The 27,390-nt window shown below is 35.1% G+C and overlaps 2 protein-coding genes across 5 annotated transcripts in view; both read right to left on the bottom strand.

Moving 5' to 3' along the window:
* Positions 1-2,645, bottom strand: part of kansl1b (KAT8 regulatory NSL complex subunit 1b) — a 96,994-nt gene extending 94,349 nt beyond the window's left edge. Inside the window, exons 1-2 of the mRNA XM_087244229.1 lie at positions 2,609-2,645; positions 1,402-1,510 (exon numbers count right to left, since the gene is read on the bottom strand). The gene's annotated coding sequence lies outside the window, so the exon portion shown is untranslated. The remainder of the gene's footprint in view (positions 1-1,401; positions 1,511-2,608) is intronic.
* Positions 2,646-3,184: 539 nt separating this feature from the next.
* On the bottom strand, positions 3,185-22,560 carry cdc27 (cell division cycle 27). Of its 4 annotated transcripts, none has more exons than XM_087242090.1 (19): positions 22,391-22,560; positions 21,280-21,355; positions 20,872-21,019; positions 18,744-18,869; positions 15,969-16,066; positions 15,701-15,873; positions 15,104-15,315; positions 14,412-14,613; positions 12,094-14,364; positions 11,917-12,016; positions 11,466-11,670; positions 8,802-8,974; positions 8,528-8,680; positions 8,223-8,431; positions 7,956-8,073; positions 7,699-7,827; positions 4,744-4,818; positions 4,475-4,640; positions 3,185-4,400 (listed from the first exon to the last, which is right to left on the bottom strand). In XM_087242090.1, exons 11-19 carry the CDS (start codon positions 11,647-11,649, stop codon positions 4,315-4,317), a joined length of 1,293 nt encoding a protein of 430 aa, XP_087098216.1. In that variant the 5' UTR covers positions 11,650-11,670; positions 11,917-12,016; positions 12,094-14,364; positions 14,412-14,613; positions 15,104-15,315; positions 15,701-15,873; positions 15,969-16,066; positions 18,744-18,869; positions 20,872-21,019; positions 21,280-21,355; positions 22,391-22,560; the 3' UTR covers positions 3,185-4,314.
* Positions 22,561-27,390: the final 4,830 nt, after the last annotated feature.

Raw genomic sequence — 27,390 nt, 5'->3', positions numbered from 1 at the left:
TGCAAGATGTAGAGGTTACAGACAAAAACAAATGCATAATTAAGAGGATTTTGCAGGCTTTCTGAAGGTAAAAACAAGACTTTAGGACCAAGCAAATTAATGAGAACATATGAAGAGTTCAGATGCAAAAACCTCGTCAAATTTTTTCATTAAAAATTAGCATTTTTCTCAGACTTCTGTTTATGTCATTTCATTTTAAAGACATTTAGAAGTGTGTATTCTTTGCCATAAACTTCAAAAGTTACCAAATGTACAGACAGAAGCTTGATAAAAATGCTCATTTTTAAAGGAAATTTCGAATGGCTTTTAGGTTTTTTTCACATCTGAACTTCATGTCAATGTGTTCTCGAAATGTAAATGTATAGGAGCCACACAATGAGTTGTGTTAGCAGCAACAACTTTACAACAATCTCAATAATTTTTTAATAATATTGCTAAATTATTCAAGCAAGTACAACACAATGCGATGTCGACTATGCAGCAAAATATGCTGAATACTACAAGTATATAATGACTAGGAAAGCTGAAAACGGGTAGATATTAATCCAAATTATTTTTTGAATAGAATGTAATCTAGAACAAACATTATAAACACTTTAAAATAACGATTCATTAGTTAATAGATTTCCTAACATTAACCATTCTGTACAGCATTTTAAAATCATAGTTCAACATTAGTATTAAAATCCAAAGATGTGCTGGTTAAAATTAATGAATGCACTCTGGATTAACAAGAACGAATAATGAATGACTATTTGGAATAACTAATGTTAACAAAGGTTAGTAAACTATATAAATGTTCATGTTAGCATATTACTTTTACTAACAGACTGTTATTTTACAGAGTACCCACATGTCTAAACCAATGGGCTCAGAAAAAAATAGCTTAATTCACACGGAAAGTAATTTTGATTACCCATTAACATTTAGTTTTAGTTTAAAATTACTTATTTTTAATTTTGCATTAAGTAAAATCATCTTGGTTTAATGAATTGGAAAACAACAATTCTAAGCAGCATATAAAAATACTTCCATCATGTAAACATTTAATATCATATAAATTTATGAATTTTAGACTCTCTGTTTTGATTAAGTTCTTAAGAAAAACTAAATTAAAAGTTAACACCAAATAGAAACCCAAATCAAAAAGTGAAGTTAAATCGAATATGCTGAACACACTGGTAAAAAGCAAATAACAAGGTATCCAATGATATCAATAAATAAAAAGAGAGCGCCATCTACTGTTTAAAAGGGATTGTCTTCTGTGGTACAGTTTTTTCCCCCAGATAGAGAATTTATTCTACAGGGACATCCCGTAGTATATTAATGTATGCAACATTACAACTAAATGTCCTAAAACAGATGTAGATACACAGACATAACATAGAAAGAGTGTCAGACCTTGAAGACGACTGGTTTCAGTCCAATCTGACAAGTTTCTGGAATCTCCATTATTAATCCAAATGTTGCTTGCAAACTCCAAAGTGAAGACAGTGATTCAATCTGCAATCTGTACAAAAAAAAGAGAAGAAAAAATAAACTATTTACATATACATTTATTATTAAATATTATTAGCACAAAATGTTTACAATAGCATTTGCATTTTTAAGACACCGTTGTCATTTTTTAATGAAAAAAATGTCACCAGGTGTTTTTAGACTCTAGTTTTACTCTGGATTTTTTAAATAGGTGTTTTATGATGTCAGAATGCGAAATAAAATATAACAAAAATAAAAATTAAAAATAGCCTATATAGACTAGAGTTGTATTAGTTGTAAACGTATAACGTTACTGTCAAAAGACAATAACAGAAGAAAGCACATAAACTAAAGTTAACAGTGCTTAATAGATCGATAACATGTTAACACAATACGAGGAACAATTAAACAAGACTAACAAACCAAATCCAAAACAAAACACTAGCATCTAAGGATGAAGCTACGTTTTATTTCAAAAACACGTAAGGTAAGTTAACGTTACCTATCTAGTGAGCATTTCAGTATGCTATCTAGTTAGGCAGCTTTCCAGGTTTTGAACCAGAACCACTAACGTACAAATTCAATACGTAAATAAAAACTTGTAAAGCAAGGAAATGGGAGATTATGAATAATAGTATAACTATTGTCGTTCTTTAAATTAGTTTTAAAATAAAGTCCGCTGTTAATTTGTTTAACTCATTGGCCCGGTCGCTGTAGGTTTAGCATGCTAACATCATCAGCTGATAGTCTCTGCTGTATTACAGCCTTTCTTTCATCACCCCTCACATCTTGAAGACGAATTAAACGGATAAATGTTTAGCTAGCATTCTCACTTGTAACCTACAGTAAAAAACAAATTTTGTAATGGTTATCTTTTTTTGTAGGTTAATTCTGAAAGAGCGAGAGATTTTTTTGAACCCAAACAATTTTTGGCCTGTTGACTGCAATCTCCGGGATGAAATTACTTTGTCATAACGTCTACCGCACGCTAAATGAGAAGAAAAATGAAACAACGTTTTCCTCTAGACTTTAATCAACATTTTACGCTGAAAGCGATATTTTGCCCATACTAAAAAAGCGAAAAGAAGTACATTTCAAATGACAGAGTACAGAATTCACGTTCACTTACCTGCACAGATCAACCAGACTTGAGCCGGAAATACTGCCTCATTTCAACCGCTGATTGGTCCATAGGAGGAAAGGCAGCAGCTGATTGGCTGCTTCGTGTGTTTTTTAGCAAGAGATCGGCTTACGGGTGAAAGTAAAAAACTGTAACTTTGCAACAAGAGTTGATTTTTGTTTATGTGTTCTAAGCCATCGTGTGCTAAATGTGCACGTAGCCAACATACAGTCACGTCTGAACATACAAAACATATTATAGTTTAATATCAGTTTCTTTGTTTTCTGTTGTCATTCTCGCAAGCGAATTTATTAACGTCAACGCTTGTATATGGAAATAAATGAATATCATTAGACATTATCAATATAGTAGTAACATCTAGAATCAATTTATCAATACCGAAGCCTTCGTTCATCGCGCACAGAAGGAAGACCACTTTATAGTCGTCGTTTTCATAGCATCAGCAACTGGGGCAGACATGGCAATAGCGTGTAAACAATGATGATTTTAACAATCAATGCACTTCTAAAGCGTTATTAATTGGCGCACAGAGGTTTCTGTTACCTCAATGATCACATCAGGGCCTTCAGTCAAAGTTGTTTATTCTATTACCTTAATTGTACATAATTTCTTAAAATGTACAATAAGAAGCATTTAGCAGAGATCAAAAACATTTCATAATAATAAACATGTTCTGGTAAAATAAAAACCATGAAGATACTTTGTGCACATTTACTATGTTCATCAGTATTGTCCTCAACAGCACCAACATTTCAGTATATTGTCTCATGAAGTCTGACCACTGGTCACTGTGCCATACAATAGGGTAATTCATTTGGACACTCTAGAGTGGTTTCACAGTAAAGATAACAATTTAAACAAAATTCTCTGATCGATGTCTTGCAGCTGGGCAAAATAATAATCAAATATGATTCAGGTGTTTGAAAGTTGACATCACTTAGAGCGAAACATGAGTGTGAGGCAAATTGTTCAGTTTAACACTAACAGTATTTGACAATTGCTCAAACAAAATCCAGATCAATCCATATCATTCAGAACTAGCTGTTTCTACAGTTAACTTTGTTTTTTTTTCCCATCTAACAGATGGCAATCTGAAAGATTAGCAGATGAATCTCATGCCAAACTTTTGATGTGGGCAGAAAGTGCTTTTTTCTTCTCTCCCGGCACTTTCAAGATGTGACAGGGAGGGGAGAGGAATTAAAGGACTACCAACTCTTGCACAAGTCTTTATTCAGGGTAAATGTCGATAAAATAACATGAAATGCCTAAGCATTAAGACAGGTACATCCATGAAAGTCTGTGGAGCTGTGTGAAGTTAAGTAAGTCAATTAGCCTGTTGAGAAGACGGTGGAGTCATGGGCAAATCTGGGCAATTTGAGCTCAGGCAGAACTTGAATTGTTCAAGCGACTGTGTCTGTGATAAAAGGACACCTGCCAGTTGTGATAGGAGATGAGACAGGACCAGAAGATCAGACCGATGAGAGACCTCTAAGGCATGACGACAAGAGGTGGGGGAGGGTGGGAAAAAAGGCAAGAACGAATGAAGAAAATGAAATGACAAAAATGAGGAGGTACTGTTATTAGCAGCAGTTTGTTTTCCTTTTTTCTTCTTCCTCCTGTTTTTTTTTTGAGCTGGAGTCTTCGAATAGCCCCCAAATTGGCATTATTTGAAAGTCCAGAGTGGTGTCAGGGGGCTAGAGAACCTCGTCGCTCTCCGTCGTGTGGAGCTGAGTGTCGTCAGCGTCCGTCATACTGCTCTCCTGTGATTCCTCCACCTCCGCTGCAGAGACCAACAAACAGCATTACACCGAGCACACAGCCCTGCATTAATGACTCACTGAGCTGGAGACTTACTTGAGCAGTAGGGATAGTCATCAGGAGTGACAGGCTCATCATCATCTGGGAGGTATCGCTTATCTATGGCCTCTTTGATCTGATTATTGGCCCCTTTGGGGTCCAAGTCCATGGCCCAGGAAAAGTTCATTAATGCCAGATGAGTCTGGCCAAGCTTCTTATAGACCTATAGAGATGACGAACATTTGATTCAGGAGTTTCCAAACAGGGACATTAGCGGTTACAAGATGTTAAATGAAATCAAGTAAGCCGTTTTGCTGTAGGTGTACCTTTCCTATTAAGAAGTAAACAAGGGACTCTTTGGGCACTATTTGTTTCAGCTCTTCAAGCTCCTGCAGAGCCGCCTGTAAAGAATAGACTGGTCATTTAACTTTTCAAACTATTTATAGTGTTAGTCAACATGTTAAAAGAGCAAAGAGCAATTTCTGAGAAACTAGAACATTTCGACAACACCAAGCCCATTTTGTGAATAGTAGTTTGCTGTCTGTTTTGCGTGTACTGAAAAAAAATAAATACATAAAAAAGCAGCTTGTCTGTATAAAGCCATGGCTGTTTAAACAGTGCACTGGAAATGAGTGATGAGACCAAGTAGGAGCTTTAATATTGGCTACAGTAACAGGACAATTTCTTAGATGACCAAATCAAAGCAACAGTCCAAAACTAACACTCGAAACTGAGAATGCATACTTATAGTTAGACTAAATCTGCACTGTGGTTTGACTTTCACCAGCCCAATAATAGTGATTGATAAAACTGTGGGAGTGTCAAAGTTTAAGCACATGTCTGCAGTGTGGCTTCTCCTATGGTGATTGTAAAATCAATAACCAATCAAAGTGAAATTTTTTTTTCCAAAACATTTGTTTTTTTTCTCAATTTTCTTTTGAAGACAAGGGGGTCTTGAAAGTATTGGAGTTTGTGGCAACTGTTTAGCAACTGAGATCCCACAGTGTATCATGACTTAAAGCTGGTTAACTATTCATATAGACCAGTGATGCCCAAACTAGGATCTGCAAAAGTTGGCCCATGATAACCTTTGATTTGGCCCGCCATCCCAAATTAAGGGTTGGAGGAGGAATTGCCTTTAATAGAGATTGTCTTTTGTAATTTAATATAAGCTTTTGTTTGTTTTATTGTGATGCTACAAAAAAACAAGCTTGAATTAAATGTTTCAATTGAATGTTGTGAATGGGTCAGAGTATTTAAATGTGCACTGAAAGCCATGGTGTTGTAAATGGAATAGTTTCTTTTCATAGGGATACGTTAATTATAAAATATACAAAATTATAATGCAATAGTTAACCTCATATGATTATACATGATTAAGTAATTTCCATCTATAAGTATTATAAATATACATAAAAAAAAAGAAAATTACCTATGGCAACTTTGTAATAGAGTTTGCTAGATTGACCTTCCGCCCACAGCTCTCAATGGACCCTTCGCTAAGCCCCCCCTCCTTAGTTACTGTTGCTACGCCTGTCAAGCTTTCGTGCCTGGCACAGCTTTTTCAATGTGTGCGCCGGTGTCAATCATTGCCAGGGGTATAATGTTATTTTTGGCGAACAGGTGAGATATCCGAGAAAGCCAGACAATAAAGGACTGCAGTATGCATTACAGGGGTATATTCACCACATAATAGGCAACCGATTAGAGAATAAATCAATTAAAATTGAAGCTAGCTTAGCCTAGCCACCTCATACGCTGACCATTTAACAGCTTAGCTCATGCTCAGCAGGAGAGGGGAAATCTAAAAATAATCTAATAATAACAAATTAAACCGTGATTTCTCTATTTTTAGCCAAAAAGCCTGATGGATTAATTGTTGTGCAATGAAATGGAGTTACTAACCGATGAAGAAACATGCATGACAGTGCTTTTACATAGTTCATTCATAGAAAGAACAGCCAGAAAGGGAAACTGATGGATTTGTGTCGAATATTAGCATCATTGACTCATAACAATAAGTTACCTATTACTGTCAGTATGTTTGTGTGCTCTTTATAAATGACTGAAAAACAGCAGCTGCGGGTAAAGTATATTGATCTGCTGCTCAGTTTGTGATCATATCTCGGTTTTGTTCTGCTAATTTGTCATTTCTAATATTCATAGCTTGAAACAGATGGAAATATGACGTTCAGTAAAGTTAGCAACAGATTCGCAGATTTGTATTTTCCGAATCAATAACTCTTGTCATTATGACTTATTCGCTATTATGACTAAGTTACTAACGTTATGGCGAAGGCTTAAACGGAGCATTACTCACAATAGAGCAAAAAAAAAAAAGGAATAAGAAAGCTGTGAAACATAACCAGCTTTGTGTTTTTGTAGGAAACACAGTTTAGTTCTGTTTAGGGTAAGAGGTTTGTGAGTTATTGCCGTCTGTCTGTCACTGAATGTGTCAGGAATATCAAAACAAAATCAACTTAGCTCTGCTCTTTTAGTGCCCCTCACACTGCTTGATCCACGCTAGTATTTCTCCTTTTGGATTTTAGGTTTTGAAAAGGGGAAAAATTCCACCGCCCAGTCCAAACTCTAAGGATACCGGGTATCAGATTTGCACAATCCATATGCACTCGCTCGAAAACTTGACAGAGCCCCTGCGCGTAGCTACAGTTGCTAAGCCACGATTGGTGGGTGGCAGTTATTGGGCAGGGCTTAGCGAAGGGTCAATTATGTTTGGTTTTGGCCATGCATAGGAAACGTTTGAGCACCCCTGATATTGACCCTATTCTTAAATGTGATAGTGCACTCGTTTTTGCGATTGTTTAAGAACTTCTGATTCAGTCGTCTATCGGAGAAATGACTAGGAATAATAAACGGCAAATAAACGGTCCTCTATAAGCAAGTATGTTCATGACAACACGGACGAAGCAGAATAGTAAAACAAAAAAAGATCAGTTTGCAACATCAAGCAGAAGAAAGAACGGTTTTTAATGTCACAAAAATGAATGGAAGTGAATGAGACCAGCAGTCTCCAGCCAAAAAGATTCAAACGGCTGTGCTCGCTCATACACGTAGAATAAGGTGAATAGATTGACGAGCAACAATCGTAAAGAACTATTAAACTGCATATGGTTCACTCTGCAGTAGCGGTTGCCTGTTGTTTTGCATGTTTAAGTATTAAGGGGCGGTGTATTTTTGCTTTGATGTCAGATTTCAAATATAACAGAGTTTCTCAGAAATCACTCACTGCACCTAACATTATAGTACAAGTAGAGCAGTACCTTGTACTTTTCATTGGCAAACAGAATTGAGGCCCTATGGAATTTGCATAGCGGATTCTTAGGGTCGATGCTAATGGCTCTGTTAAGGGTCTCCAGTGCATGGTCTGATTTCTTCAAAGCATGTTGAACCTGACAGAGTACATGAGAAACAATATGAAGATGCAGCACAGCAAAAATCCTATCAGAAATTTTAAACAGTGATTATCATGTTATGTTTTATGCATAACCAAAAAGTACATAAAGGCTGATTTACTCACCACTCCGATATGACAGAGTAGCACAGAGCTCTGAGGATTGATGCTAAAAGCTTTCTTGAAATGAATCTCGGCTAGATTAAACTTCTCCTGCTTATAATAAATCATTCCCAAGCCATACCTGTGGTAAGAGACAGAAAGATGAAGTCTTTTTGCTTCTGAAATAGCAGATGGTACTTATCTGTCAGACAACTGGATAAGTAAAATGATTGTGAGTGAACGACTTATTTAATGGTTTTTTTTTGGTGTCATGTAAAGTAACAAACATACCAGGCATTGTAGTGACGTTTATTGAGGCGTATAGCATTGCGGAAGCAACCCAGGGCTTTCTCCAGCTCCTCTGTGAGAACCAGTTCATGCCCTAATAGTGTATAAGCGTAAGCAAAGCTGGGGTCCACCTGGATGGCCCGTGTGAAGAACTTAATGGCGATGTCATGCTCCCGCTGTAAGCTGAAACAGTTACCAACTACACACCAGGGCTGTAAAGAGGTGGAAAAACAAAAAGATAAGCAGCTGATTTACTGAACTGAATAATATTCCAACTAATAATTGCATTACTGCCTTGATAAACTTACCTCAGGTGAGTTTTTGTCCATGTCAGTGAGGTCTTTAGATAGGGCAGAAAGTGCCACATCCTTTTGTAAATGCCAAAGTGTTGTTGAGTAGATGTCCATACCCTCTACTCGATAGCTCTCTATACGTCGGACTTCTGAAAAAATCCTCTCCGCCTAATTAAACAGACAAAAATATCTTCTGTGAGAACAAACAAAAACATTTTCCACTACTTGCCATTATAATTTGAATGCCTTTGGTAATTGATTTCACCTCATTTCTGCAACGCAGACTCACCTGCATGTATTCAGCCAGTTCAAAGTGTGCTCGCCCGATCTGACCCAGCACCCAGCCCGTGTTGTAATGGTGTGAAGGTAGCTGACTCAAGATGTTAATGGCCTCTCGGCAGTTATAAGAGCAGAGAGCAAGATATCCCCTCCCAATATCCCGCATCAGGGTCATCAGCCCGTCTAAAGAAAACCGCAAACAAAATCAGCAACCTGCTTCAGGGTGTTGCTCAAATACAAGAGAAAAGAGAAAAATTAAGTAGCCCAAAGAGAAAATTAAGTAGTAGCTCAAAATCTAACACAAAAAAGCATGAATTAATAATATAAATAATGTACTTTCAACTTTATACATAAGTCTCTACGACAATGAAATGCTTATAATGTTCAGGATAATGCAGCATGTTTAGTTTTGTACTGTAAAGTTGTTCTACAAATAAATGGGAATAATTCAAACTATAATCAAAGTAAGAAAGTATATAGTCTCAAATACTCTTCTTATCACCACAATTTTGTTTTAATTACCCTGTAACGTCATGGATCACTATGATAATATGCTTTAAAAAAAAAAAAAAAAAAAAAAAAACAGTGTTCTCACCATGTAATTTTATTTTGTTTAATTTGTTATAGAAATGAAAGCACCAAACGCAAGTAGGGATACAACGATTAACCATTTTCACTATTAACCACTTTAATTTGTCACGGTTAATTAAACATAAGTTTCTCAACATCGTGTTTCTGCAAAGAACAAAACTGGTGCAACTAAACGTTCCTGCAACTGTGCGCTTGTTTAAAGTTCAGAGCTTGTACACAATGGCTAATATGCACGTACAATGGATTAGCTATGGCTGAGGATATTAACTAAGGGCCGTTCACATGTCGCATCTTTTGTGTGCTAAAGTTCGATATTTCTTTTTTTTGCGAGCATATTGGGAGTGACGTGCACACAACGCGCTCAAGCTTTTCAGGCGCACATAGTTGAAACAGGGCTTGAAATTGGTCTCATATGGGCCCAAAATTTTATCGATGCGACTTCAAATATATATTTTGTAGCATTTGGGCGAGTGCATAAATTGTTGCCGTGCGACCAGTTTTCACTGCAAAATGTTAATCGCATGCACGTATTTAAGAAAATTCATGCAGAAGGCATCTTTGCACCAAACACAGCGCTCAAGAAAAGTTTAAAACAGTTGACATGTGAACTTGCTGCAGTAAACAAATCCCACAATGCTTGCCCCGTCTTTAAGCTCTTCTGATTGGCCTCCTGCTCTAAAACACAACACGAATGGATTGGTTAATATCAGCTGTCAATCACTCAATTCAGATGACCGGGAGCTACAGCCACGAAAGCATAAAGGTCTGGATAAGAGACAATAAAAATAACACTGAGAGATTTTGTTTTAGAAATCACCTGAACTTACAAATAATGGCACATCTGATTAGTGATCATGGAGTGAATGTTAATCCACTATTTATACTTTTTCTAAGAGTGGATACAAGACTTCCAGTGGGTTAAAGTCCGCTATGAAAATGATGAAAGCATTCACTGTAAAGCTGGTTGGACAGTTTTCAGGTAACCGTGTTTGCCACATCAACACATTTTAAGCACGAGATCTTCTAACGTTGTTTCATCCATTAAATCCTCACAATGCTGTCAGTCGTGCGACTGGTACCGCATTCACCATCGCAAAAGAGCATGCATTCACTGAGATTAAACTACTGCATCTCATCGAAAGACCGTTATTGCTATTAAGATGACGTATGCAAATTAGTTATATGTTAAAATCATGTGTGCAATGTCAGAAACCACCCATGAGAACAGCAAAGTTATTATTGTTAACTCTGTTCATCCCATTCACATCAAGCAGTGCGTGCAGAGCCAGTGGGCTCATGCATATTGTTTTTCGTTTGTTAGTTTTGATTATAGTTCATTTCAAATGCAATACATTTGTTAATACAAAACTTATTTAATATAATAGTAACGGTGCTCATAATTGTTGGTAGGTGCTCCTAAATTTTGCCTGGTGCGCCTAAATTTCTGAAGTTAGGAGCACCGCTGCTACCAATAAAAAAAGGTTAATTTCGAGCCCTGTGAAAGAATTGCGTGAGCGCACCACAAGTCACATGACAAGAACCATTTAGCTTCATATTTTGTATGGAATATAAATATTCTACTCCAGAAAAAAAATAATAATAAATTCGAAACATGTTCATAATATAGTTGATCAAAAGTGCCTTTCAGACAGGGGTTTAGCAGCCTCTGACTACATTTGTTCTTATTTACTTATTCATTGTTCTGTCATTTATTTTCAGTTTAAAATTTCACTTTCACTTCTTTTTAAGTCCAAAGAGAAATGTGTGTTTTGAAATTACTGAATGTATAATCGTGATTATTGCTTAGACTATAATCTTACAACTAAAATTTATAATCGTTGCATCCCTGAGTTTTATCACTGAGTTTAGTCTGTTTGCAAACAGTATATTTTTTTCAGTATATAATTTGTATTTTATGGTATATGATCAGTAGATTACACATTTTTAATTTTCTAAGGTTTAAGTAGTTTTCAATCAAAAGAACAGTCTCCATTGCGTGTAATTGTGAGCAGCATGAACAATACGTTGTTAGTTGCAATTCACTTAACCCCTTAAAAAAAAAAGGTGAAGAATCGTCAGATACCTGCAGCAGCCTTTTGTAGATTAAAAGCCTGGAACTGCGGTGAACTGATGTTGCCTTTGCCCTCTGATAAGGATGAATCTAACTTGAGGATCTCGATGCTCTCATTCAGATTAGATGGGGTGATTCCTCCCTTACCCGTTTTCGTTTTGGTCTTTCGGTTAGGAATCTTGGTGGGGAACTTCATTTTCAGCTTCTTACTGTTCTCCTGTTTGGTTTAAACATTGATAATGTATTCATAAGACTTTGAGTGAATGTCTTCCTATGAGATATCAACAAAGGTCCCAAGATCTGTTTGGTGACTGACATGCTTACAAATATCTTCCTTTGTGTTTAGCAGAACGAATAAATGTACACAGGATTGGAACAAACAATGATAATGATTTTGTGGTGAACTGTACCTTAAAAGGTTTTAAGAAGTGCATGTTAGAATTTGTATGCGTAAAAAGATTACCTTGGCAGTGGAGCTGGCACTGGTGAAGAGTCTTGAGCTCCGCCGTGGCTGCACATTTGGGGGAGCAGCAATGGTTTGGCTCAGCACTTGCGGTGTAGTACTAAAAACCAGAAAGAGAGATCATCAGAAGCCATCGCTACAGCCATAAACTGCCTGTATAAATGTGTGGTGATGTACCTGGTCTGTGGAGCAGTAGTCTGAGTTTGGATAAAGGGGTTTGGAATGACCTCTCTGCTGTTGCCACTTTGTGCAAACACTGACTTCGTCCCCACTGTTCTGATTCTACTGACAGCCTGAAATTAAAATTTAATTATTGAATTTATTTTCAAGACATTATTTACATGATCTCATAAATTGAATTCAGAATGTTGACAGCTGCATTACAAACAGAGAGAGAAACAAAGTGCCCTCTACAGACAACCCAAAACAGTTAAAAATAAGATATAAAATCATGCCATTACGTGTACTTCACAAGCCAATTTAGTAGGGATGGAAGCGAGACTTCAGAGTTTATTATCAGCTTTAAATGGCCACTGCAATTTGACTAAAGCAGTTTACAAACGGTTTATTAAATTACACTTTTCTATAACACATAGGCTTATAACAATAAAAAAAAAACACACATCAACAATGAATACTTTATAAGATCAAATCTAAAACTTTGTCCCAAGCCCAATTCTATTTTTTTACCTCTACCCTTCCCCTTAGGCCTTGAAATCAGGTGTGAATGCGAAGGGCTTTAAGATTTACCCCTAAGAAACGGGACAGCACTACAGCACCTGCACATGTCATCATACGTCATTGCGATCTCTTGCTTTATATGAGATCAGACGATTGTGACTGCTGTAGTTTTTCCAGTTGCGTTATTTTTTGGTATTTATCTTCTGGAAATCACTAAAGGCATATGTTATGTCATCATAACGATATAATGTGGTAATAGATCATAACTGTACTGTGCATTATAGCGGCCAGATTCATCTATGTAAACATACGCAGTACAAGAGTTATTATTAGAGATTATAGATAGCGAAATTTAGCAGTTTTTATTTTAGCTTTTTTTTTAAAGCATGACAATAAAGCATGAACTGCGTTATAAATGTATTAAAACATATGCTTGTTTGTTGTAAATTCAAAATAATGAAAAAAAAAAAAACATACTAATTTGTGCATGTCCTGACTTCTGTGTGCAGTCATGACGCCATTTTATATGGTGTATTTTCTAACCCACTGGTTTAGAGTGTGGTCCTGAAAAATATCAGTTTGTAGGGATATGTAGCCCCTCCCCTTAGCCCTATGCCTTCAAGGTAAAGAGAATCGGGACACCTCCACCCCTACCCCTTCACGTGAACAGGCAAAACAAGGGGTAGGGGTAAGGTGAAGGCCTGAGTGGTAAAATTGTAATCAGGCCTTACTTTTGATAAAAAGCTACACACATTTTTTTTAAACAGGGTTACTGCAGGTTTCATCAAGAAAATTAAGACATTTTAAGACATTAAAACTATGAAGAATGAAATTACAGATATATAAAAGGCAAAACGCTAAGGATTTTTTAAATAGCCCAGCAGATTTTTAAGCCACAAATTTGAAATAATGTGTCAAAACAAGGAGACCTTAGTAGAATACGTACATTTTTTTTTTCAACATAACTTAAACTCTTTAAAAGCTAAAGGTATGCACAACAGACTGGTATAATATTAGTTATGAACAGCTTTGCCATGTACTGTTGGTGATTGAATACGTGTTGGATCAATTGGGTAGCTTAAACAAAATAAACAAAGGAAGATTAAGACCCGTTTAAAAAAAAATTCAGACCTACAAGACAATATTTTAGTAAATTGAAGACTTAAAGGATTTACATGTAAAATTACACTTCTTTAAAGTTTCTGCAGTTGAAAACCTTTGTAGAAATGGTAGGAGGGAAAACTAATTTTGTCTTTTAAATAAAGCTGTATGTGTGTTGCATTTCCTTACAAAGAACTAATTTATTGATTATATTATTTTTTGCTCAGACTCCCACATCTCAAGATGTAAAAATGTCATATCCCTAACAAATACAGAAAATATATTGATGTGCAAATTATTGATCAGGGACTTAAACAACAACAACAACAACTGATACTGCACGTTTAAGGCCTTACAGTTAGGCCCAAAGGAATCTGTGCATGCAGAAAAATGTGTAATGTAATGTGTAAATGTGACAATTTATATTTCAGTTTTTAAATAAATTTCAGTAATAATATTGACTAATATAAAAAAAAGTGTTCATTTGATTTACAATACAGTTTGTAAAGTAATATTTTCTACCTATAAGTAGATATATGATATGAGAGACTTGATGGATTTGCATTGTAAACATTAAATAAAAGATATTTTATTTCACATATTAAATTTTTAGTTATGATGCTCCCAAAATAATTCCACACAAATCCGCCGATTTTTTACAAAATTCTTCACAGAAATAGCAAGAATAACCGCAGATTCTGTCTTGGCCCTACTTACAGTTATAGCAATAAAAACAAAGATAGTTAGCTACAATTAGACACTAGTACTTTAATACTAATCTGCTATAAATAAATAAGGCTTACCTTCTTTGGGGGGCCAGGCGCAGGAGGTGGCTCCATCCCAGTTCCACTGTGACCATAACTCTGCAGGTACGCTGGATCTCCTGGGCTTGGCTCCAGAGGCAAAATTCCAAAACTACACCATTTAAACAGAGAGACTAATTACTAGACTAAAAACATAACAGATCAAAGTTCTTCACATCCATGAAGAGAAAGAATTAATGAAGAACGTTTGTTTGTCATCCCAGCTTCTATAACTACTTTTATTGCAAGATTTTTTTTACAATATATTTATGATTAAAAACTATTTGTAATAAAAAGGCTAAAATAGCTTCTAAAACATTTAACTGAATAAAAAGATGTTTTAATTAGAAAGAATTAAAAGCAAATGCGCTCCAATTAAGCATGCTTGATAGTTAAATGCTTTAACAAATATAGCATGGTGGAGGATCTACTCCAAGTATTAAAGACCTGTCATCATGCAGATCCCACTGGATGGAGAATTAAGAGAGTTTTTTTTACCAACATTATAAATAACGTACTTGGAACTTGGAGTAATCTTCTGCATGATTACCTGTAGCAAATATCGGTCTTAATGTCCAATTAAAATCTCAGGAGCTCATTACCTTGGAGTGAGGGGACTGAGCGTGGCTGTGCCCCCCAGTAGACAGCGGCCACTTTTGGGTTTATTCTGAACCTGTTTGGATAAGAGTGAGCCACTACTGCTCAGTGGCACAGAGTCTGGCGAAATGACGGAGGAGTCGATGTATGACACAGAGGAGTCCGTATTCAGAGAGTACTTGGAGTTAGAAGATTCTAGATTGAGTCGGTTTTGCTCCTTTAAAGAAAGAAAAACAAACAATTGCATAAAACAAAGATTAAATTGTTTACGTGGACACAAATATGCTGATGACTCAGAAAAATGCTTTCTGAAATAACCAGCTGTCATGGGTTACAGGTATACCAATAACCCACAGACATATGATTATACGAGGGCAAAAAAAAAAGAAAATACAAGTCAAAATGGTGCATTCCCTCTTCCCCTACTGTAAATGTTTGCTATTTCTAGATAAATATGTCATTTTTCTGACATCACATATGCACGCTTCAATAAAGCTGGGTAATGATGTTACATTCTGGAAAAAATTACTGTGAGGCAAAAATCTAGCTGTGACAATTGGTTTATGTATATAGCCTTGTACAAAACCAGACGACAGACATACCAAAGTTTCCTGTGGGGTCTCCATTAGGACAGTGTCGACTTGTCTGTGTCCCATGTTGTTACTAGGTGTGTGCGCAGGGCTAATGGGAGAGGGAGGGATGCCTCCTCCACTGCCTCCACTAAAATTCTGCAAGGAGGTCAATCTGAAGATTTGCTCCGGGTCTGGCCGCTCCCCTGTAGGACAGAGGGGCATGATTTAAACTCATATTCTCAGGCATCTCCTGAAGAAATATTGCATAGCTTGAGGTTATTCTGAGAAACACGCTTACCGATTTGACATAATGACTCGAATGGAGACCATAAGAAGGGGTTCTCGCTCATGCTCTTTTGGTAACATTCTGCTCCTTTTGCTATCCGATCAGTTTTGCTGCAGGGGAAAGAAAGCAGCATTAGTTTTGTGTATGATTGCCAGCAATTTAGTAGCAGAAAATTAGGGTTGCATGATATTGGGGGGGAAAAAACAACAACCTGACATCGCAATATTTAGTTTTTCTTCAGTATATTGCAATATTAATACAATTTGACCAGATGAACTGAATAGCTTTGTTGGGTAATAATTCAACATTTTTGATTAATTGGAATAAAAGGCTGTGCATCATTGGGGTAGATCTTGTAGGGCAGTGCATCTGCATAAAATATAATAAAAATATAAGCATAAATGTACAGTATAGCAATGACACAAGTAAAATAAATAGTGCTTTATAATTTTCTGGTGTACAGAATTAGAAAAATTCAAACTAGGGCTGGACACTTAAGTGAAAAGAAACTAAAATTCATAACTTATAACCAACGAAACTTCCCCATGTTGGTCATTTCGGTTATTCATTATTTCTACTTTCTCTTTAAAAACATACCACCCTGTGTGAACCATGTTCATGTCTGACACACCATAAACTCACTCTTTCTCTTATATAGGAGAAAAAAAGAGAATCTCTCAAACATATAAATCATATTCTTTGTAGCTGGCTTATTTGGTATTGGAGATAATTCAAAGGTCAGTGCACACATACCATGCACAATTTCACTTCAGCAAATCAGTTTGAGTGAACGCAGACAATGGCATTTATATTCAGAAGCAAGACAGATTATTAGTAGCAATAGATCATTAATTTTTTATTTTAAATAACCCATGTGTCAAGCTGCAAGCAACACCCTTTCCAGCTGCTTATTCCTTTACTTCTAAGAATATGCCACAGTGATAGTACAATGACTAAACTTGCCAAGGTAAAACATAAGTTACATAAATTTTGTAAAACAAATATTTACAGATTTAATAGGTTTAGGTTTACTATTTCCAGTCATCACATATGAAATGTATATAGCTGACTTTTCCTAAAAGAGCACAATTTCATTAGAAAGAGATTTCTCACCTTTAATAGTAGAGTATATTTACAGCACAAAGGATACCGCATTAAACGATGAAAGGTAAAACAATATGTAAATAAATAATTACATTGAAAATGTAAAAATAAAAAACGCAATCAATAATTGAAATAATCAATTTAATTTAGAATGCGCTTTTCTAAAAGCCAAAACACTAAAGAAATCAAGGTAAAGTGGTAAATCAAAAGTTTTGAATTTATCGCCCAGTTCTAAATCAAATAACATTGTATTGTCTGCATTCTATCAAATTACATACAGTTATAGTTAAAGCTACATAAACGTCATAATTGTGCCCAAATGCTTTAACCTCAAAATTCTTAGTCACAAGCCTTAAACAAACATCCAATTAAAATGACAGTTTACTCTATTATGGTTCAACTTTACAGTGACTCTACAAATCATGCATTTTTAACTGTGGTGCAGAAATCCAAATTACAACAGGCTGAAAATGCACTTTCATTTTAATTAATTAAAAAAAATAATAATAACAGTAGATTAAAGTGGAGCATCTCATGTAAAGCTGTCGAGAATCCCAGCTTCTGCTTGTAGTGAGAACAAAGTGAGCACAAAGAAAACTTGATGTCTCAACATATTCAAATATTACTTGAAGTCACTGATTTAAACATCTGCCATGTCCTAGATTTCAAAGTGACCCACTTCATGCGATCAATAAAAAGCAAGCAAAACATGCACACTTTTGGATGTGTGCTGAATGAGACACGAGTGTGTGTACAGCGCAGTTCCCAGCTTCCCACATGCCACTTTAAATAAATTTGCTTCTTAACATTCTATTGAACATCCCTACATCTTGGATGGCCTGAGGATAAAGAGATTAACAAAAGACTCTTAATTTTTTGGGATGAGCTATGCTCTGTGAGGCAGTTTACACCAATGTTCATGTACTTCGAAATTAATTGTTGATGAAATTTGAAAAATAAATATCTGCTCATGAAGGGAACAGCTGATAGATGTAGCTTTCAAAGGCAATTCATGTTGACATACATGCTTAAAATAGAAGTTCTAGTAAATTGAAACAGTGTCAGTCCAGTTTTCAGAGTGGAAGTTCAGCTTAGTGTGGTTTAATTTTCACTGCTTAAAAATTTCAAACACTGAAGAGCAAATGTTTGTGTTTCGTGCCAGTGCTTGGTGAATACTGATAAAGTGATGATCACTGAATCCAAATCCATTATATCGGTTGAATGTGAACACTGGCCAGTCTGCAGTGTTTAAGAACCGGCTCAACAGCACTCAAATGTTAGCAGGGAGTGGACATTTATAAATTTCCGTACCAAAAAAACAAAGTAAGTATTTTGGATGACCCTACTTTACACAACATCACATGATTCATTAGAAAAGGAATCTCCCATAGAAAAAAAACAAAGGAGCCTCTGTTACTAAACAACCTGCCACCAGCTACCTGTAGAAATACTGAATTCAAGCAATCTTATGGTCACTGAGCACATCAAAAAACTCAAAACAGGCTTGGTTACCACTAAATCCATTAAGAGCTTTGTACCAGTCGCCTTTCCACAAATTAAACAACAATTTCTCACTAACAGCTCTTTGCTCAACAATAACAGCAGAGTAGATATCTTCATAGCTTCGCTACAGTTTACGGATTTCAGCAGATCAAGTTTAGAAGCCAAACAAGCTCAACATACCAGTAAATTTGTCCGAGCAATGCCAGAGTGAAGCAGGCCGAGTCTCCAAACTCAGTTATGATGTCATCTTGACTTTTCTGTTTGTTCAAAACTCCTCCGGTCAGGATCTGTTCTCCTTCTGCCAACCTGACAGACAATAAACAACAATTAAATTAACTAAAAATTACAAAAACATTGAAGAGCTTCATTAGACATGATATGAATCTAAAAAGAAGGTGAAGCCATTACATTTATGGTAATGAGATTTATTGCTTCCAATTCTATTCCTTTCTATGACCAATACTAATCTTTCTATTGTATTGATAGTTCTTGAAGTCATCTCACTTACAGACTGCTACATTCAAAATACATTGATGGCATGAATGTTAAATTAAATCAGCATATAAACTCATACACTTCTAAGCAAGATTTAAACTGCTTGATTCAGTCAAAAACAAAAAGGATTCATGCAACATAAAATAAAAAACAGAGTATAAAATAAAATATCAAAAAACAGAGTAACTCAGCATTTAACTTTGAAATATCCGAATAGGTATCAATTACTTTGAAACAAATAAATCTTATGATGATTTACAGAACAAGCACACAAAAACAATCATGCATCATGTAATATTTTATACACAACATCTTGACAAAGACTTTTAGAATAATTATTTAATTACATATTACACAAATACTAATCATAATTAGTTAATTTAAAAAAATTGCCACTATCATTTGAACTACTAAGTTTGACCCATTTGTAAGCATGTTTACAATGTATTAAAATGGAGTGTCTTCACCTGTTAACAACTATAACATCAATGGATTTAAAATCACTTCTGTAAGTTCCATTTGATGTGGATACTAGAAAGGGAAATCTTAGCTTTGACCATACTATGACTTCAGTTTATGACAATTATATGACCCTCTTGAATCTTGTAAGCTTTAATAATCTGGATTTCAATAAAGAAACTATTAAAACATCTTAATTTATATTTTGAGGATGGACTGAAGCATTTACAAGTTTGGAAAGACATGAAAGTGAGTAATATGACAAAACGCAGCAAAATGCACCATAAGAGATGTGCTGCTGCCTTGACAATATTGATTGTCAATATAACACTTTGTACACAAAAAGAGCACAAAGTAATAGTACAAAAAACATTTCCTCAATTCACCCATCATTTAATGTGTATTTGTCTTTGATATTTACATAAAAGGTTGTCAAGTTGCATACAATAATTGCTTAAACATTGTCATGATTTTAAATTGGGGCTGGACGATATGGCAAAAATTTATATCACAATATATTTCTAAATTTCAGGCGATGCAATATAATTCTGATATCAATATGAATAATATTAAAAACACAGGAAAAAAACTGCCAAGAACGCACACAATAGATGTCTGACTCTGTAGCTACAAATGTCTGCAAACTGAATTTGCAAGTTTATAATACCAATTTTCTTTTTTTAAATAAAAACAATACAAAAAAATTATGTATTTTTATTTGAATTTTTATTTCTATTTAGCCTTTACAAAAAAGAAATGTGAAATAAACCATCAAATAAATAAAACTCAGACTCCGCTTATTTATTTATATAAATAATATATAGACATAGTTCATGGAGGTTAGCTTGACCAACGCAAACAAACTTTTATCAGCGTTTTTTGTATATGCTGAATATTCAACAAGTAAAATATTACCAAAATCTTACAATTATGACATCCACACAAATAAAAAACATAAAAAAAGAAAAATAATTATAATATTAAAAAATAAAAAAACTGTATAGGCTCATTAATTAGGGGTTCTATCTGACTATTTCTTAGCATTAGTCTTTCCTCTCTCAAACTAATTCGTCTGCATTCTTACTTGTGGAAGCTTGTTCATTCACAGCTGTTCAGGGCACTCATTTTGTAGCTAAAACTTTCTGTGAACAGTGCGAAGAAGCTTAACCTCAAATGATAGTGGCTTAATATATATATTGCCCTGCCCTATTTAAAATCATGCATTGTGATTTATTATAGTAACAGCTATTATTGTAACAGATCTGCAAAAGATGATAAATAGATACAGGCATTGGGATATGATGGACATGAGTCAAGAACTATGATTAGATTGGGAATAATTAGTCATTCATACTTGCTCAGTTCCACACAGCATTTGGCAAGAAGATATTTGCATTGTGGTGTAGTACAGCTGTGTCTTTTCAGCAGGTGGTAGGCCTTGTATGCTTTCCCTGAACGGTAGTAGCACGTGGCCAGCAGGAAGAGTGCCTCTTCTGAATGGACTGACAGGCGAAAAGAAATGAAATTTCAGAATAACACAAATAAACAAGAGAATCAGTACATGAACTCTAGAATTTGATTATAGCAATATTAAAGACAAAAATAGTGAATTAAAACAATAATGCAACTTGCAAAATAAATAATGTCAGCTTCCATTTTGAGTAACAAAAACTTTCAAATGCAAAGCCGCATCTCAGCTCTAAAAGATGAGGGGAAATGGAGGATGCTGTCTGTCAGTTTGGAGGACAATTTGTGCAATTACCCTCAGCATAGAGCCTCTCTGCCAGGAATACAGCATCTCGGTAGGCGTAGTGGTTCAGAGCATGCCAGACAGCAGCCTATGGACCAAAACAAAGCTTTCATTACTGACAGCCCATCAAAAGAAGGATGCGTCACAAAAATGATAAAGCATAGCACATGATGAATAGTTCTTAATTTCACTCAAACCTGTCATTAGGTTAACAAGCTCTCACATGGACAATGCACAGCTTTTTAAATGCATCAATGTATATGAAATGATTTGCCATCAATAAGTCACGTCTTAAATCACAGTTTTTGGAAATGGTGAGCGATTTTAGCAAATGCAAAACAGAAGGAAACCTAGCTGATGTTGACTGACTATTGTATCGCTTGGACAGGAAGCTCATTCTGTTTGGAGACAGCCAATGTGTATGCGTTGCATGTGCATTTGAATTGCAGTCTGACGTTTTAACCTGACAGACAGACACACACACACAGGTTTAACAGCTGTGCTCGATGAACCGTTGGCTAGCTGGTGTCTAAACAAAAAGTAATAATTAACGTTAAACCCACAGCATTTTACGTTTCTGTTTGTCCTTTATATCACCAAGTTTTAATACAACAGAAAGAAACGTTGAAATGCATTTGTCTTCTTTTTAAGCTCATATAGACCAGACTAATGTTAAACATCTACAAAACTGCTTTCAAATCACTTCAAATGCACGTTAATGCTAACTTCAACGTAAACGCAATTTCACAAATCTCACGTCTACAGAAAAGCGTTTATACGAAACAACACAATCTCAATAATGAAACAAAATCTCAATAAATCAGGCAGCTGGCTAACCTGCAAGACAACACATTAGCTCGCTTGAAAACTAGTAACTTACAAACTGCGCCGAGATGACAAGTACCGGGTCTTTTACCATAATGACTGTAATTAAAATTTGAGCAATCTCTAGTATGTTTAGGGAAATGTATTAACTGAAGTAAAGGGCAGAGGCCGTTAGCATTAGCCGCTAACTGAGGCCGCGGTGTAGCAGTGCCCAATCATCCGGTCTCTCGCGCTGCAATAAAAGTCTTCTACCGTAACTGCGACCGCAACGGAGCGTTTGAACGTTTAGCTCAATTACCTGGACAGGTTCCTGCAACACCGTCATTCCGTAGCCAGGCTCCTCTTCTCCCCCTTTTTTGGTTTCTTTGCTCCTTCTTCAGTCGCTTTCTTAGCTCAGTATCCACTCAGGCCAGAAGTAGCAAAACTAGCATCGAAGATTTGAACATTCCAACCGTTATCGGCGAATCCGGAAATACCCGAACACAACCGATTCAAATAGACCAATTTGGGTTCGACGTCACGGTTGCATCACCGCAAGCTGCGCGCGCATGGTTGTGGCAGAAAAAAAACAACGCAAAACTGAAAACATGTGCAAAGCATGTAAACAAGGTTAGGTTATAAGATAAATAGGATGTTCGAATCGGAATGGCAAAAAATTGCATTCATTTTATTAAACGACTGAATGAAGTAACACCATTTTCTGGATTTTAAGTTCTAACATTGTTTTTTGTGTTTCAAATATGTTATATATATTTCAAATATGTTATATATATATAACATATATAACATATATAAAAAAAAATCTAAGGGGGCTAATATATGTATATTATATTTATTAGCCCCCTTAGATTTTTTTTCTTTTTTTTAAATATTTCCCAAATGATGTTTAACAGAGCAAGGAAATTTTCACAGTATGTCTGATAATATTTTTCCTTTTGGAGAAAGTCTTGTTTTTTTTTTTATTTCGGCTGGAATAAAAGCAGTTTTTAATTTTTTAAAAGCCATTTTAAGGTCAAAATTATCAGCTAATTTTTTTCTCGATAGTCTACATAACAAACCATCGTTATACAATAACTTGACTAATTACCTTAACCTGCCAACCCAATTAACATAGTTAAGCCTTTAAATGTCACTTTAAGCTGTATAGAAGTGTCTTGAAAATATCTAGTCAAAAATTATTTACTGTTAAATCAGTTATTAGAAATGAGTTATGAAAACTGTTATGCTTAGAAATGTGTTAGGAAAAAAAAAAATCTTCTTTCCGTTAAACAGAAATTGGGGGAAAAATAAACAAGGGGCTAATAATTCAGGGGGGCTAATAATTCTGACTTCAGCTGCATATACAAATGGTTTGTTGTTATTTGTTTTTCTGTATTTGTATTTATTTAGTTATTTATTTTTCCAGTTGTTGATTGTTTTATTAGGGGATTGTTTTGTTTGGGGCAAGATAGGATTGCATATGCTGGGCTGTTGTAAAATGTAAAATGCTATTTGCAAGAATAAAAATTCCATGACAAAAAATAAAAAGTTAATAAAGTTGACTGAATATGAAGGATTAATGCAATAAGAATTTCACAGCAGCATAAAATGTAATCAATAAAAACATCAAAAAGTGCAATTTTTTGAGAGGTTAGCTTTTTATTTGCATGTTGTTTTTTTCATGCATGTTTCTCTCTCCCCCACCCCTTTTTATTTATGCTTTTGAATTGCATTATGGGTTCTTGATCTCTTCACAATTTTAAGTTACTTTAAGTAACGTTTTACTGTTTAAAGTGATGTATTGCCTTGTATAAAACCTTGTAACAAATTTCTAATACATTTTTTGTTATTAAAACCCTAATTTCTCTATATATTATTTTGTAGATGATTTTATTTCAAACAATTTCAACAAAAGTCACTTTGTTAAACAGAGTGACATTTTTAATGTCAAAAGTCAACAGAGCAGAGATCAAGCATGCAATTTACAACCATAAATAAACAGAAAACACTTGTGAATCGCACAATGAAGAAATTAAGTAGCAGATGTTTTTTTACAGTCTGCAGTTTAATGAGAAATGTTTTGTAGATATTGAACATTTTATTATTTAATATAATAAGTATAGCATTTCTTTCAGATTACATCTAATCAGCTACTATGGCTATGAGTGTTATCCCATGTGACAAATTCATTTACATTTTTAGCGGACAAGAAAAATTTAAGATGCAATGTGCACCTAAACATAAATCATCACATGATGTATCCCCGAAACAGATGTCTTCTCAGAGAACTTCCCCCTAGGGAACATTCAGTTAATATGATGTATGTACTGGCTAGAAATGTAAGTATCAGTCTGAACCACTCATGCTTAACTTATGTTCTTACCACATTGAAGGGTTTTGAATGCAAATTAATTTCTTCCACCAACTCTCATTTTAGAATCATGTCTATTATTGCAGCATTACAAGTTTCATGATAACTTTTAGGTTCTTGTTTGTTTTTAATATCCATTTTAATCATTTTAATAATTTAATCATTTTAAGCAATGATTGCACACTGCATTGGTTTTAACCAATTGCCTATGACTTGATATCAGCAGTTGGCAAATTAATGAGAAAAATAATGCTTAATTTGAAACAACAACAAAAAATGTATGGCTTTAAATCAGTTGGAAAATCAATAACCATTTCACATTGTTTTTATTTCTTGAAAAACAATGCAAATTTTATAGTTCACATTGCTTCAACAAACTCTAAATTTCAATGATTGTGGCAGAAGAAAAAAAAAGATGATTCTGTTTCCTAGCACCAGACAAATAGCCAGTGTTGTTTGTCAGGGCAATTTGAACATGCCCAATAGATGCAGAGCTGCTCCATTAGATGGCACTAGTGTTATTCATAATGCAAACCCTCTTCTGCATCAGTCTTTACTGACATTTCTGCATCCTTTATATGATGGAAACAGATTTTTATAACGTGACGTACAGACATTTAGCATTTTATACTTGTGCATTTTTTAGGTAGCACACACAAAGCAAGATTAATTACCATATAGCTGTTAAATGCCTATTGATTATAACACACTGCACACTTGATAAAGCACACAATATTTATTTTTATATTTTGAAGTTCATGCATTGGCAGTGTATTATTATACAGTAGTTATTATAATTAAACAGTATACATCGCAGTGTTTGGTACTGATATCATTGCATTACATTTAGTCATTTAGCAGATGGTTTGATCCAAACACTTACACTTAAAGAGGCATTCGGCAATTCAACAAAAAGAGGCAACATGCACAAGAAGTTTTAAGTATTCAAAGGAATAAGGAACTGTTTGTGCTAAGTGAAGGAGGAGTGATATTTATTTGCTTATTTATTATAAAGGATTTCATTAGAATCTAAAAGATCAGACAAAATATAATGTACATACTGTAAGAAATAGGGTGATAGTGTTGAATGGTGTAACTATTTTTTTCTGCTTACACAATTTACGCAAATCTATGAGCAGTACAATGTACTGTTGTATTTAAAAGCTGACATATATGCAAATGTAATGGATATTCTTTTTGAATATGGATAATGGATAATATTTACTGTTAAATGTAGTATAATGCTGTAAGTATTTATGAAGAATGAAACCTTTCATGGAAATGCAGCTTCATTTGAATAAAAAGAACATGTAAACCCAAACCTAAAGAAAGTACAATGTACTTAAAAATGAAGTATTGCAAAGGAAACATGAAGTGACTAAGTAAAAATTACTCAAACTACATAACTTTTACATAACAGTAAACAAACATAAAAGTTAAACAGTTGTGTTTTTAAAAATTGTTAATCCATTTAGGTAATCTCCAGGTCTGGCAGGAGCACTTTTAGGATAGATCATTAAATCAGATTAGAATAGCAACTCGCACAAAAATGACCTAAGAGTATTTTCCTATTTAAAGTACTTTTCTACTCTACTCTTAGTTTTTTAACTACTCTTCGGTAGTTACAATGTGTATTAGGAGCGAAGAAAAAGATTGCTGGAACGAAACACTCATTGTGACGTAATAGAGGAACTTTATCATTGTGCAGTCATGGTACTGAAGCAAAGGCCCTTGATTATTATGCTATAATAGTATGAGAGTATAGAGCAGTGGGGGTTCAATTAAACTATTTAATTAACTATAGTTCAATTAAACCATTAGAATGATCATCCTTTATCCATAACCTACTGAAGAACAAAACAGTGGTTAGTAACATTGTTAACATGTTAATAATTAACATTGAAAAAACAACATGCAAATAAAAAGCTATACCAGCCTCTGGAATATTTGCGAACACTGGGGTAATTACCTTATATTAAAGACACAGCAATAGTGTCAGATGCAGCACATTGATTTTATTTCACCAGGTTAAACATTCTGACACTTTTACGGCACTCATGTACATTAAAAATAAATATAGGACACAACATGGAGGATACTCACCAAGTGGCGTTCTCCAAAATTAAATGATGAGTTTGGGCTATCGGTATGTGTGCACCATTGTGTGCAAGGTGTACGTATTTATAACCACCTTGGTAACTTTATAAATTTATGTTTTATACTTCTGCGTCAAGCGTATGTATGGTCCGGCACAGCCTTTTTGTGGATGCATAGCCCTCGCCTTGTCTGATGCAGATGCTGAAGCGCAACTCTTGAAAAATGTAACTACACATTACAATTATGCGTAGCGCAAGCTCTGTGATTGGTCGGCTTGGTACCAGTGACAGGCGTGGGCTGTGCTGAAAGCCGCAAGCCAGATAGAGTGAGGCCCCGTTTACACTAGTGCGTTTTAGTTTTAAAACGGCGTTGTAGAATGAAAACGATCCGCGTCCACACTCGCGTTTTACCCAGCGTTTCTGAACAGCTCTCCGTCCACACCAAAACGCTGAAAACGCACATCACGTGATCACACACACACTCTCGGGCAAGCGCTCCAGCATTTCTACCCAGATGAGAGCTCTGCTTGTCGGACTGCTCATCAAGCATCTCCCGCTGGATCTAATCTCACTATATTTGCTAAACGTGATATTTTATTCATGTTGTTGTCTTTATCTAACGACATAGGTCAATTCCCTGACTTTGGTCATTGGAATCTATTAAGTTACTTGTTCACGGGTAACATGTTTTGGTTAAGCGCAAAGATAAGTTAATGATTAATCCAGGTACATTGACTGATCGCTTGCCTTTATTTCCTACAATGTATAAACTTTTTGTATGTTATACTTTTATAAGTATCGATTATTAAAACTGATATTCAGCAGAAGAGAGGGTGCGTTTCGTATTTTCAA

Source organism: Danio rerio, chromosome 3 (assembly GCF_052040795.2).
Source record: "Danio rerio strain M-AB ecotype USA chromosome 3, GRCz13ab, whole genome shotgun sequence".
Lineage (NCBI taxonomy): Eukaryota > Metazoa > Chordata > Actinopteri > Cypriniformes > Danionidae > Danio > Danio rerio.
This window is presented reverse-complemented; position numbering and strand designations above follow the sequence as displayed.

Excerpts from the sequence above, each read along its gene's own strand:
- cdc27 (XM_087242088.1), bottom strand. The coding sequence starts at position 22,186 with ATGGTAAAAGACCCGGTACTTGTCATCTCGGCGCAGTTT. Across the intron at positions 21,356-22,147 it reads TTGTCATCTCGGCGCAGTTT|GCTGCTGTCTGGCATGCTCT; the intron begins GTAAGTTACTAG and ends TTTGGTCCATAG. Across the intron at positions 14,614-15,103 it reads CTCAGTCCCCTCACTCCAAG|TTTTGGAATTTTGCCTCTGG; the intron begins GTAATGAGCTCC and ends TAAATGGTGTAG.